The sequence below is a fragment of the Diabrotica virgifera genome, chromosome 3 (assembly GCF_917563875.1).
Source record: "Diabrotica virgifera virgifera chromosome 3, PGI_DIABVI_V3a".
Taxonomy (NCBI): domain Eukaryota; kingdom Metazoa; phylum Arthropoda; class Insecta; order Coleoptera; family Chrysomelidae; genus Diabrotica; species Diabrotica virgifera.
Genome location: NC_065445.1, coordinates 39,525,874 through 39,541,019, shown reverse-complemented (window position 1 = coordinate 39,541,019; position 15,146 = coordinate 39,525,874). Strand labels below are relative to the sequence as shown.

The 15,146-nt window shown below is 33.7% G+C and overlaps 1 protein-coding gene across 3 annotated transcripts in view; it reads left to right on the top strand.

Annotated features, from left to right (window-relative positions):
• The window catches only part of LOC114328972 (transmembrane protein 53-A), a 43,653-nt gene that overhangs the window by 6,434 nt on the left and 22,073 nt on the right, over positions 1-15,146 (top strand). For 2 of the 3 annotated variants that reach the window (XM_050647874.1, XM_028277972.2), the window contains exons 2-4: positions 6,309-6,608; positions 8,695-8,902; positions 11,586-11,738. In XM_050647874.1, coding sequence (XP_050503831.1) covers positions 6,418-6,608; positions 8,695-8,902; positions 11,586-11,738 — 552 coding nt within the window. In that variant the 5' untranslated portion in view covers positions 6,309-6,417. Of the gene's footprint in view, positions 1-1,779; positions 1,912-6,308; positions 6,609-8,694; positions 8,903-11,585; positions 11,739-15,146 lie in introns of those variants that run through there. The other variant, XM_028277973.2, reaches the window with a different exon arrangement.

The following is a 15,146-nucleotide window of genomic DNA, read 5'->3' as shown; positions in this document are numbered from 1 at the left end:
TTAACATTCTGTTTATTATTCATTTGCTTATGTTGGATAATAAAAAAGTTAGGGACTTTAACAACTAGCCATGTTCTTTATCAATACAGGGTGTTTCTAAATAAGTGCGACAAACTTTAAGGGGTAATTATGCATGAAAAAATAATGACCGTTTGCTTGATAAACCTATGTCTGCAAATGCTTCGTTTCCGCGATACTGGATGTTAAATTTTTTCTTACAAACTGACGATTTATTTATTGCTCTAAAACCGGTTGAGATATTCAAATGGAATTTGGTAGGTTTTAAGAGGTAGTTAGTGCGCGTTTTTTGACATACAAGTAAAAATTTTATATTCAGCATTGGCGTGCAAACATTTTTAAATTGAAAACTTATTGGTCCATTTCCCTGGTGACACCTCCAAGGCTTCTACAATATGCAAGCCAGATGGATGCTGCAGTGAAGAAAAAAGGGAAGGAATTCTACACTATGCAATTCACAACCCCCGTCTGCAGCTTGGTAAAGTTCCAACGGAAACTGGATCTAGTTACTCTTTAGGAGTAATACAAATAAAAATAAAAATGTATATCATTTTTATTCAGTTGTAATGCGAAGGCAAAACAATCTTATTTTTACTTAGAATACGGAGCGCAGTCCAGCACTCTGAACCGACGATTTTCTCGACTCTTATTGGAGTCATCTTCGGAGAGGCGTAGGCCTGCTGCTCCATACTCGAAGTGACCAACAATGAAAGCTTATCACCACATTTACCTTTATATTAAAACAACTTTACCTACTTTACCTTTATATACCAACTTTACCTTTATATTAAAACAATTATTTAAATCGGACAACAGGTTTAGGAGATACGAGACATCAAAGTGACCCATTTTTTGGGGTGCCTGTTTTTCGTGCCGGTGAGTGTATATTAGTCCTAGGTTACTGGATAATTGTCAAGGCCATAGCCGAGAAAAGAATAAGAAGAAAAAGTAAGATTAAGGTTATGTTAATGGAAAATGTGGTGAGCAACTTGGACAGTCCATATTGCTCACCACATTTTCCATTAACATAACCTTAATATACATAACATAATAACATAACATAAAGATACATAATGGAAAATGTGGTGAGCAACTTGGACAGTCCATAGCGGCCAGCTTTTGAACTGAGTAGAGAGCTGTAGAAGAGTTTGCTATGGAACTCTAAGGACCTCATTGCCTTCCTTATGTATGAGCAGAAAACAAAAAAAGTTGTGACTGGCTAAATGACACCCAAGTCTATGCCATAAAAAAAAGGTTATGTTATTAAAAGGTAAACATTTTACTACAAGCAAAATACCATTAATTAATTTCACTTTAATAATTGCATATCATATCAATATTTTGGAGCAACATATAATTTTTAGAATTTATAATACATCATTTGCGAAATCCCATTTTCTTCAATGACAGTAGGTATAAAATATACGTCAATTTGACAATTTCAATTAACAATATGAATTATTTCAGAAATATAATATTAAGAAAGTTATAAGATTTGTTCGCTATACGCGCACGATCGTTTCTATTACCCCCTCCAAGTACTTGCACACAGCGAATAGTTGTACTTAATTTTTCACAGGACTAATAATTATGCTTTGAATACTCGTAACTTCAGAATTTGCAGGGTTAGACATACTTTCTGTAATTGAGTTACACTTTTCTAATCACAATAATTTTCCATTCAAGGTCTTGGTGACTAATAGATTAAGTTTTTTTGCGGTGAACACACAGGTAAGGTCATATTGGTAGTTAGTTGTTATACTTCGTTAAAAATTATTGTGATGTTGGAGGATTGAAGATTATTGTAATAATTTAATTATTCGTGTTTTTTAAGGGTTACTGCATGTGAGAATTAAACGGGTGTGAAGTGACAAGAACTGAAAGATTAAACAGGTAAGGACCCAGTGAAGAGCCTTGGTTTAATCAAACCAACCGTCACTGGAAAACTGTCAAATCAATCCGACACAATCCTTATTTTGGTGTACGCTTCCTCACGAGTATACATATCGTTCACGAGCCTTACGTATTTCTCAGGAACCCATTTCTCTCTCACACATTTCCATAGCTCTTGTCAATTGTGTCGTACGCCTTCTCAAGATCTATAAATACCAAATGTAGCTCTATTTTGTTCTCGTCGTATTTTTTTATCAACTGTTTCAAAACAAACAAGGCATCTGTTGTTCTCTATAACTTTTCCTTAGTACTACGAAAGAGTTATAGATATGATACCCTGTTGGAGAGGGGCGCAAATCCCGTTAAGTGTCATAGGTGTGATCTTTAGTATCTTTATCGTTGTCTTCCGTTAGTGTGTGTATTATACATTACATCGGAGTTGAGTATTGTATATATAATTTTAAATTAGACATTATAAACGTCAGTAGGAAATAAAGTTATATGACGTTACAAATGTTTTCGATCGTTTGAACTATTCATAGAAAATTTGTACTTTTACAAAATGGTTTTATTTCCAATAGTAAACCTTCTTTCCTTTCCTTTAAAAATTGTATCAAACTGCAATCTCAACAAACTGGTATATTTTATTACAATGACATACGATAAATGTCATTAGAATATAAATATTTTTCCCTTATTCCCCGACGACGATCTGGCTAAATACCCAAGTAGGTGGAGGCCAATAAACTAAAGAAGGAGAAGAAGAATATACGTAAATATAACCATAAACTGAACCACATAGTTAAACTCTGTGACGTCACGGGTCGTTTGAACTATTTGAAGATAAAGAAGACTTTAGATTTGTACTTCTAAGTTATTATGAGTTTTTGAAGCGTGAAATTTTGGAAATCTCATTTTTATACAAAACTGAACATTATTATGTAATAAAAAAAATGTGCAAGTTCCCTATTACATTTTGCTTTACTGCTGGCTGTCATTTAAGTTTGAGCGCTAAAATATTCCTCTTCTTCTTAAAGTGCCTTCTCCTCAATAGAGGTTGGCTACACAATTTTGCAAACTCTTGTCTGTCTTCAGCTGTTGCTATTAGCTGTTCAAAATTCAGCCCTGTCCGTTGTCAGATGTTTCTTAGCCACGATGGTCTCTTCCTTCATAGACCTCTCTTTCCCTCGATCTTTCCTTTCACTATTAGTTGAGCATATTGGTACTTATTATTTCTCAGAATGTGGCCTAGGTATAATGTTTTTCTAACTTTTACTGTGCTGAAAAGTTCTCGTTCTTTGGCTATTCTATGTATCACTTCTTCGTTTGAGGTATGCGAGGTTCATGAAATTTTGAGGATTATCCGGTAGATCCACATTTCAAAGGCCTCCAATTTATTTACTTTTAAGGGTCCACCTTTCCACTATATAGAGAAGAGTCGACCCTTTTGATAAACAGAGTCGAATTTCCAGTTTTCTTCGAGAATCACATAGCAGTTTTTGATTTTTTCGAAAGATTTTCTGGTCTGTTCTATTCTCGATCTTATTTCTAGATCAGGATTTAGGCTGCTATCGATCCAACACCACTGATAGGCACTTTAATGTATTGACCTGTTCTAAAATGTGCCCGTTTATTGGGCAAGGTTGAGGTTTTTTTTCGGATTGACATCACTTTGGTTTTCTTAAAGTTTATTTTTATGTCGAATTGCTCACAGGCCGAGTTGGTCCTATCGATGAGTCGTTGTAGACCCAAGTCGGAATACGCAATCAACACCGTATCATCGGCGTATCTGATGCTGTTGATGTTTACGCCATTCACCTTGACTCCATTCTTAGAATCCTCCAGTGGCTCCCTACATACAAACTTGGAATAAAGATTAAATCGCAGGGGTGGTAAAACACACCCTTGTCTAACTCCCCTCCTAATTTCTACTTCTGCGAACGTTTAATCTTCGATCTTAATTCTGGCGTTTTAGTTCCAGTATAAGTTTTTTAGTAGTTTGATGTCTTTCCCATCTAAACCGACTTATTGCAATCGTTCTAATAATAGATCGTGTCGTACTTTAGCAAATGCTTTTTCAAAGTCTACGAAGCATAAAAATATATCTTTATGTTGACCGTAGCAATATTTTTGGGCCAGAACTAGTAGACTTAACAGAGCTTCTCTCGTTCCCATGCCGGCTCTGAATCCAAACTCTGTTTTATATTGTTCTGAAGCTATTTTCTTGTGGCATTTTTATAAGCAATTACTTTTAATGTTTTATGTATCCAATATGGTAATGAATTAGCATAAAAATAGTAATATGTAATATATGGTAGGGGATCAAAGTATGCTAAATGTACAGTCACTCGCACGTTATGGGGAGCTATTGAGTTGTGAAGAGTAGGTCCTAAAACCAAAAAAAGTTAAGTAAAGTTTTCTATTTTGATGGGCACTTTCCATTTTTAATTTAATTTTCCATTTACAATAATAGTTTTTTTAGATTTTAGCGCCATCTATTTATTATTCGAAAAAATGTCTCGAATAAAAGTTACTTATTTTTACGTAAGGAATCCAAATCTGCAATAAAAATGGGGGGTCCCATTTAAGATTTTAAAGTAACCCCCACCGTATTTTAACCCTTAAGTACTAACATCTTAAATCAATGGCGTAAACACTAACTAACCGCCTGACAGACATGTTTAACATTTTAGTGGTAATTTTTGATTTTGTTAAATATTTTAATGCAAAAAAAATCTTGATGACTTACTGAAAGTATTGATTATCTAAAAAATACAGTAATAATCTAGTTTTTCTGTATATACTAAAATAAAAAACATTATATCAAGGATGGAAGGATTGCTTGTGTGCCTTTTTACTCCTGAAAAGAAGTGTGATAAAAATTATACCAATTCAAGAATTTTGATAAAAATTTATAATCAAGTTAAACAAAGAGTAAGAAATATGAAAATAAAAAGGTTTTTAAAAAATGTTAAAACAAAAAAAAACTGACAGGTACTATATTTAGTACAGTGTAGCAATGGAAGTCAGTGGCAACATTTTCATCACAAATTGATTCCACTTCGCTTATGTCGTCTTCTACCTCATCAAACCATTTCAACAGAGTTTCCTCATAGTCTTTATTCCCTTATTTGATGTTTTTTGACGAACTGGGGCACATTATGTGTAATGACGAACTGGGCACAAACACTAACACCCCGTCTATTAGACGGAAATCACACTATGAGTCTAAATATCTTTCGAATAACAACCTGTCTCAAATTTCCGAATTCAATACCAGTAAAGAACAATTCAACTTGAAAAGTCATAAACGGGTGACCTTAAAAATTTTCTAGGAAGGGAAATATCCCACTTTCAACAAGCGATACCGTCTGAGAGACGGGGTGTTAGTACGTAAGGGTTAAAGTATGCGTACATATGGGGAATGATGAAGGAGTCAGATAGATCCACCGGCGGCCATTTAGGAATTACGGACTAGAATTAAAAAGATTTTTTCATGCCTGAGGCAGTGACGGATCTAGAAATTTGCATCGAAGAGGAAATTTGCCTTAGGGGGAACTTCCAATGAAGAACCAACCAAAAGACATAAAGCAGATATAAACTCAGATTACATAAAAGACATAAATGATAGTTTATAGGCATTACGTTCCCTTAATTTTCCTAACTAGCGTGTTTATTGGGTTGAAGTTCTCGTTCTGTGGTTTCGGTTTCATCTCAGGTAATATATTTTTATGTTTGAACAGTTTTTTTTCTTTAATTTTGGACCTTGTTAGGGGCGGAAATTTCCTCATTTTCCCTCCCCGTAGATCCGCTACTGACCAGAGGACATCTTTAACATCTGTTTCGAGAACGTGAGTCGTCGTTAATAATGTTTGCAAGGCTATGTCATGTATACTAGATATAAAAATACTATAAATCATTTCAGTACTGTTTATTTTGCTGCATACTGTATATGAAAAAAATGTTTGTTCGAGAAATATGTTAAGCCTTTTAATAAGTCCGACACGTAGAACATGTTAAATGACAGTAATTATTTTGGTGTTAAGTAGCAGTCTGATTTTTGGATGAGGGTTTAATGAAAGGGTAACAAATCAATTGGAAGGTCGGTCCGACTGTTCCACAATTAAAACTTCCCCTGTTCCAGTGTTCCCGTACATCAAAATTTATCCGACTAGACACCGTTAAGCTATAAACAAATTTTCAGCTTGCTATTAATCAAATTTTTTTTTGGTACGCGGGATCCAGGCCTATTATAGAATGTCTAATAAAGTAACAATTTTTTAATTTCTTGAATTATTTCTTTAAACTGTTTATATTTGTGATAATTAAAAAATATTTCTATTTTTCGAAAAATATATTTCGATTATTATCTTCATAATTTGTTATATTCATTTCAGCTTATGATTAAATCTGGAACCTTTATTTCTTTCCCATCAATTATACGTCAAAGTCAGAGTTTTTCCATTCCAAATCAATAACTATTGTTCACGCGCATTGAGTACGAAAATGGCGGACCTGGATAACCTGGAATATTACATAAAATTCCCAAATCCGAATTTCAACTACAATCAAAACGGTGACCATGATTTCGTGTTCATAGTGAACGAGGAGAAAATACCAGTGATCCTATTATTCGGTTGGGCAGGATGTCAGGACAAATATTTAGCCAAGTACTCGCAAATCTACGAGGAGAAGGGGTAAGTGGTTTTTCCGGCCGGCTATTATATTCATTTATTTAAAAACTATTAAAACATAAAAGAGATTGCCAAAAAAGTTATAATTCTAAAATTCTATTTCCCCGGTATCTATAGCCAATTCTTTAATGGCTTTAAGTAAAATATAAATATGATTATATTGATTTTTAATGTATTAATGGAAGGATATACAGGGTGTAACAGAAAGGCAGGTCATAAATTAAACCACATATCTTGCTGGGTCCAAAAATAGTTCGATTGAACCTAACTTACCCAAGTACAAAAATGTCCACATAAAAAAAGTTACAGCCCTTTGAAATTACAAAATGAAAATCGATTTTTTCCAATATATTGAAAATTATTAGAGAATTTTTTATTGAAGATAGACATTAGATTCTTATGATAGGAACATCTTAAAAAAATAACCGTGATATTTGTGAACCCTATGAAAATTTTATGAGGCTTTTGTTCACTGAAACCCCCCAAATATTTGTGTACATTCCAATAAAATTATTATTGCGGCACCACTAACACAATGTTTTTAAAACTTTTTTGCCTCTTAGTACTTTTTCGATAAGCCAGTTTTTATTAAGACATTTTGAACATTTATTAGAACCACCAAATCTTTTTTATAAATAGAATAAAATTATAGATTATTTTCAGAATATTATTAACAGGCCTCGATAATCTTAATCAACCATTTACAAATATGTGGTGGATTTTACAAATGTTCAAAATCTCTCAATAAAAACTGGCTTATCAAAAATAACTAAGAGGTAAAAAAGTTTTAAAAACTTTGTGTTTAGCTAATGGTGCCACAATAATATTTCAATTGGAACGTACACATATATTTGGGGGGGGGGTTAAGGGAACAACACCCGCATAAAATGTATAAATTTCACTTTTATTTTTATCAAATGTCTCTGCCATAAGAATGCCACATGCCCATTTTTAATAAAAAATCTCTAATAATTTTGGATATACATATTGGAAAAATCGATTTTCATTTTGTAATTCAAAGGGCTGTAAATTTTTGTTGTGTGCACATTGGTACTAAGGTAACTTAGGTTCAATCGAACTATTTTTGGTCCCAGAATGTGTTTTAATCTATGACCTCCCTTTTTGTTACTCTGTATAAAAGACCCTGCCAAAAAATTAAAATACTGAAATTTTTAAGGGGTGTTTTTTTAAATTAGTACATACTTGAAGATTTATAATAAAAACGTTCGTCTTTCTCTTACAATCTGTTTTTCGTTATTGGGTATTTAATGCAATAAGCATCAATCATATCTATATTTTATACATATCTGTATTTTATTATCTATATACAGGGTGTTTAATTAATAATTGTAAATATTTTAACTGCAGATTTCTGGGCTCAAAATATTAAGATTTAACCCAAATTACTTAAATAAAATGTGGCTCCTTATTTAGTTACAGGGTGTTTTATTTAATAATTTGAGAACTGTTTATACCGAACACTTTAGAACTATTTGACATATCCTTGTCATACGCAGCAGAAACTGTAGGTATTATACACCCTACTAAATTATGTCAAATAAATGTTCCTGGCTACTATCAGAGGCGTAAGACAAGGGAAAGTGAATGGTTGACCCTTCCTAAATTTTATGCCACTGGCGGAATTGCTATTTTTTTCTTAAATAATTTCTATGTAAATAATGTACTCTTAATTTGTAACGCTAAAGTCATTATTTTTCGAAATGTTTAAAGTTAAAAATGAAGCGGCACAGCTATTTTATGATTAATATATTAATTATGTATTGTACACTTTGTACAGGTACAGTGCACAGATTGTAAAGGTGTCGGTCGGGGATGGCGTCAATGCGCAGTATTATAGTCGGTGTCTGAGAGCAAAATAATGAAATAACAAATTTTTTATATTGGGCATGACACAGAATACTATTAACTACTAAAAAACTGCCGACTTTTGACATTTAGTACGATTTTTACTTATGTACTATACCTACTTCATTGTAAAAGATCCCTATTACTGTTGTGATATAGAATAAAATATTAATTGAATTTAAATTATGTTGATCGATTTTGAAAATATGATTGCATTTTTTAGACTTATCACTCTGAGATATACGGCTCCCATAAAATGCTTATTTTTAAGAAGGTATCAAATGATATCGATAGGAGAAAAACTAGTCAAACTATTGTTTGATTTGAACTTTGACAACCACCCAATAATTATCCATTGTTTTTCCAATGGCGGGGCATTCTTGTACCAAAACTTCTCTTTAGCGTTGGAAAAATGCCCGAAACAGTTGCCGGTAAGTAATATATCTTTATAATTTTTAAACTGGTAGCATTACTCGAGCAAGCGTATAAAATTCTTGCCGATTTTATAGCATTAAGCTCAATTCTAACGCCAAGTTTATACACTGTTTTCAACACCAACCTCCTCTGTCCTATCAAGAGATCCGAATCCATCCTTCTATAAGCTAATGATTCAGCACAATTCTGCGCAGGGACGCCTATCGGACGCTGAGGGACTGATCTGTACTCGATAGGGTTCAAGACCAGTAAAATAAAGAAGTTAAATAGTGTAACAAATGCAGAGTTATACTCAATCCTGCCCAAACGCAGATAATTCTTTTCATATACCCTGGCTCTCCTTGAAACCCAGAGAAGGATAACTAAATAGTGTTCAATGGCGAAAGACTCCAATTCAGAACGTTGGTGTCCTGTCAGCAAGTTTACTGTAGCAAAACTCTCAGTTGGGATTAAAATACCCTAAATTTGATAAAAAGAGAGCACTGTCTGAAAAACTAAGGAATACCTATATCCTAAACGAGAAATCTCCTACACACCTACAACGCCTGTACAAGGCCAATAATCGAATACAGGTCAGGTCTATATGCGTCACTAAATAAAGCCAATTCAACATCGTCTTATGAGCAAAAGTTCAGATTATCCATCAGCATTAGTCCATGAACTCGTCAATATCCCAACAATACAGAACAGAATCATCAACCTGCAGTAGCGTATACAGGGTGTTACAAAAATACAGGTCATAAATTAAATCACATATTCTGGGACCAAAAATAGTTCGACTGAACCTAACTTACCTTAGTACTGATATGCACTTAAAAAAAATTACAGCCCTTTGAAATTACAAAATGAAAATCGATTTTTTCGAATATATCGAAAACTATTAGAGATTTTTTATTAAAAATGGACATGGGGCATTCTTATGGCAGGAACATCTTAAAACAAAATTATAGTGAAATTTGTGCACCCCATAAATATCTTATGGGGGGTTTGTTCCTTTAAACCCCCCCAAACTTTTGTGTACGTTCCAATTAAATTATTATTGTGGTACCATTAGTTAAACACAATATTTTTAAAACTTTTTTGGCGCTTAGTATTTATTTGATAAGACAGTTTTTATCGAGTTGCGGCTTCTTTTTATTATGTTTACATAAAAATTTTATGGGGGTTTTGTTCCTTTAAACCCCCCAAATGTTTGTGTACGTTTCAATTAAACTATTACTGCGATACCATTAGTTAAACACAGTGTTTCTAAAACTTTTTTGCCTCTTTGAATTTTTCTGATAAGGCACTTTTATCGAGATGTGGCTTCTTTTTAATATGGTTCAAAATATACCTAAAAATGTAAATCATAAATAAATTTTTATATTATTACAAAGTCTCCATAATCGTACTTAACCATATACAAATATGTGGTGAATTTGACAAATATTCAAAATATCTCGATAAAAACTCGACTTTTCGAAAAAGTACTAAGAGGCAAAAAGTTTTTAAAACATTGTGTTTAACCAAAGGTACTACAATAATAATTAAATTGGAACGTACACAAAAGTTTGGGGGGTTTAAAGGAACAAAACCCCCATAAAATTTTTATGGGATGTCTAAATTTCACTATAATCTTTTCTTAAGATACTACTGCCATACGAATGCCACATATCCATTTTCAATAAAATATCTCAAATAGTTTTCGATATATTGGAAAAAATCGATTTTTATTTTGTAACTTCAAAGGGCTGTAACTTTTTTTATGTGCATATTTGTACTAAGGTAAGTTAGGTTCAATCAAACTATTTTTGGTCCCAGAATATGTAATTAAATTTATGACCGTATTTTTGTTACACCCTATATTATATGTCCAACGCACATTGGACAGCTCCAACAACATAGCAAAAGAAGTCCTAAAAACTCCTAGTCACGGCCTACGGTACATACTCACCAAACAGCTTGAGTACTAAGTCTTTCAAGCCAAACTTCTCAACCTGGTTGATCATGAACGTCCTGATAATAACGTCCTGGAAGGTACTCCCCTAAGATGTCGCAGATACGAATAAGCTGGAATTTCGAAAACACTGATTCAAAGAGCTGCTAGTAAGTATAGATGGTAACACCGAGGTATCCTTCCGTACAACTGATAAGGCCAACCCACCACCTAAATTCTCCTGACCTCTTTCTCTAGCAATTTTGCCACACTCTATTTGTAACTGATGGTATTGCTCGCTCCCACTTTGGTCTTCCGTAGGAAAAAAGAGACCTGAAGCATGAGCTTGTCGGAATCCAAATTGGTGTTCTGGGATCCAATTATGGAATTATAGGTCGTTTATAATTCTTTTAAGTACATACTAGCTTGTCAATAAGTTTTGATATTATTGGCAGTAAACTTATTGGGCGGTATGTAGAAACATCCATTAAAGCTTTACCAGGTTTCGGTATCATAATTACTTGTGCAATTTTTATTGATTTAGGCTAATAATTAACTACAATACGTTAGCAAAACTTATTAATTTCTCCAGCAGCAACCTACAACTTACAACTTTGTTTTATATTTTCTTTGCTGAATTTGATCAAAACGGTTTGTGGTGATAATATCTACCAAGCATCTTTGTATTAGTAACCTTACAACATTTTAAGCAAAAAAAAAATAAAGCAAATGCATATATTTTAAAATTATCGTTTTTGTTTTAGATAAAAGGTGTGATATTTGACTCAGCACCCGGACGAAGAAGAATCCTCAGTTTGTTTAGAGCAATATCTGCTATAATAGGAGGCAATAAAATTTATAACTTTTCCGTGTCGTTCATCATGACAATGTTTTTATCGATGATATGGTTATATGAGGTAACTGATTTTATTTTTTATCTTTAATATAATATAGGTATATCTTCACCACTCTTCTAGGCTTTATCTCTATGCGTGGTCGGCTTCCTAATCACATTTCTCTATAAGTCTCTATCTTAGATCATACCAATATCGTTCCCCATTATAGTCGTTCCTTTTTATCTTTTCCCATGTGTCATGATTCATTTTCAAACAAATTAAATCAAAACATAAAGTGAAACCTACGTCCATGTGTATATACATTGTGTATACTATATACTATACATATCGACGTAAGTTTCACTTTATGTTTTGATTTAATTTGTTAATACACCCTGTCCAAACATCTTTCTAGGTTTCAGAAACCTACAGATCAGCAATTCTAAACGATCTTAATCTATGCTCTCCTATTTTGGTATCACTTGATGCCATCCCTAGATTTCCTCTATTATACTAATTTTTAATTTTATCGTTTTTGTCACTTCACTTATCCATCTATACAAAAATCACAATAAAGATGCACTAAAAGTAAACAAACCAAGACACGTTGAATGTTACAAGGCGCACTCCCAAATCATGATTTACAATGTAACTATACAGTATTGGAAATATTTTTTCGGAACATGGGAATTTTCAATGCAATAAGTTAGATTCTTGATTTGCAATTAACCAGAGCAAATTTGAATATAACGTCGCGATGTTGTAGAATTAATTCATTTGTTCGATTGTAATCCCTTTGCCGCTGGTTATCGCACAAACGATTCAATCCGAGGGGACACCTCAATTTAGTGCAGTCGAACAAATGAATTAAATATGAAACATTGCGACGTTGTCTTCAAATTTACACTGGTTATTTGCAAATCAAGAATCTAACTTATTGCATTGAAAGTTCCTATGTTCCGAAAAATGATTTCTTATACTGTATATATTTTAAATCCCAAATCATGATTTACAAAGTTTATACATTGTAAATGATGACTTGGAAGTGCTCCTCGTAACATTCAACGTGCGTTTGTTTGTTTATTTCTAGTGTATCTTTATTGTGATTTTAGTATAGGTAAGCATTTTCATTTCGGCTGCGCGCATTTGTTGTTCCAACATTCAGTTCCGCACAACATAGCTTTATGGCAACAGTTCTTAGAATTATACTTTAGGTTTTATTGGAACCTTTCTATCATACAACACACCATTCGCATCCTTCCACTTCATCCATCTGGCCCTAACTCTACTGAATGTGTCTCTCACTAGTTTCAATATGTGTTGTCTTCAAACATTTCTGTCATACCGATCCTTACGTATTTAAAACTTCTAACCATCCAAAGTTACCACTTTATTTGTAGTAGTAACTCAATTTTCGAATGAATATTCTAAATACTCTGCTTTTGTCCTATTAAGTTTGAAGTCTTTCTTCAATTATTGTACTTATTCTATTTTAGCATTTACTACTAATACTAACTACATCATCAGCTTATATTAACCATTAGGAAATCTTACCCTGTAGCTTCCCTGTTATCTGATCCAACACTAATGAAAATAAATGAGTACCAAGCACCGAGCCCTGATGGAAATCCCACTTTCATATTTTTATCAGTCTCTCCCACCCCTGTCCTTACACCAGTTGTTACTACTTCATACATAATATCTCCCACAATCTTTCCATACTCACCGGGAACTTCTCTCTTTTAATGCTTCTCACAAAATCTGTCGAAGAACCCTATATATGATTTCTCAAAATCAATCATCATCATTCTCTTTGCCTTATCCCTATGCGGGTCGGCTTCCCTAATTGCATTTCTCCACACAATTCTATCTTGGGTCATAACAATGTTAATCCCCTTTACCAACATGTCCTGCCTTATCGTCGCCCTCCAGGTCTTATTTGGTCTTCCTCTCCTACTCCTTCTAGGAATCTGTACTTCAGCTATTCTTCATATTGGGTGATTAACGTCTCGACGTTGAATATGACCAAACCATCTTAACCTATGCTCTCTCATTTTGGCATCAATTGGTGCCACACCTAGACTTCCCCTAATATACTCATATCTAATTTTATCCTTCTTTGTCATTCCACTCATCCATCTAAGCATTCTCATTCCCGCCACATGCATTCGTCGTTCCTCTTTCTTTTTCACTGCCCAACATTTAGTTCCTTACATCACAGCCGGTATTATGGCTGTTTTATAGAATTTTCCCTTCAGCTTCATTGGAATTTTTCTGTCACACAACACACCACTCGCTTCTTTCCACTTCATCCATCCAGCCCTAATTCTACTGCATGCATCTCTGCATATGGACACTAGAAGTCATCCCAGAAGATTGGAAAGTAGGAATCATATTTCCGATGTACAAAGGGGGAGACAAACAACTCCGAGCCGCCTGAAATCGTTTTCGGAAGAAATGATTGGTGAATACCAATGTGGTTTCAGACCAAAGAGGTCAACTATAGACCAAATACCTACATTATAGGTTAAGAGGTATACAGGAAAAATGTGTGGAATATAATATACCAATTTACAACTTTTATATCGATTTCAAACAGACATTTGATGGAGTACGAGTATATGGACAAAATATGTTAAAGCAACTATCTATGTTAGGGATACCCAATAAGTTAGTTAAACTTATACGACTGACTTTGGAAGGTTCCAAAGCTATGGTGAAAATAGACGGAGATATGACAGAGACATTTGATATTGAAAATGGAGTTAGACAAGGTGATACCTTATTTATCAACAATACTTTTTATTCTATCTTTAAAAGCTGTTTTTAGAAAATTTCATATAAACGGCTGTATTAATACAAGATCTATGCAAATATGTATACAACAAAAGGGTATTAAACGAAAAAGCTCTAGAGCTGAAACGGGAAGCTGCTACGTTTGGTCTAAATATAAATGAAAGCAAAACAAAACATATGGAGTGCACAAAGTCGAATCAACATGAGAATCTGAAAGTAGACAACCATACCTATGAATATGACTCCACTTTTCCCTACTTAGGCTCAATAATAAATGACAACAACAATATCGGTCAAGAAACACAAGTACGGATTCTTGGCGGTAATAAGTGCTTTTATGCATACAAAGGCTTACCTAATGAAAAGTAAGTTACTGAATCGTGAGTCTAAGCTTAGAATTTACAAAACCGTAATTAGACTAGTGGTCACAGATGGATGTGAAATGGACCCTCTTAACCACTGATGAAAGTCAACTGAGAATATTTGAGCGCAAAATAATAAGGAAGATATTTGAACCAGCCCAGTGCAGCGATGATTCGTTGAGAATTAAAATCCACGAGCTGGATGAACTAATGCAGAGCGCAGATATTGTTACATTTGCAAAGTCAAAAAGACTAAACTGGCTTGGTCACCTAGAAAGAATGCCAGATAATCGAGCTGTAAAAGTAGGAAGCTCCAAGGAAATAGAACAAG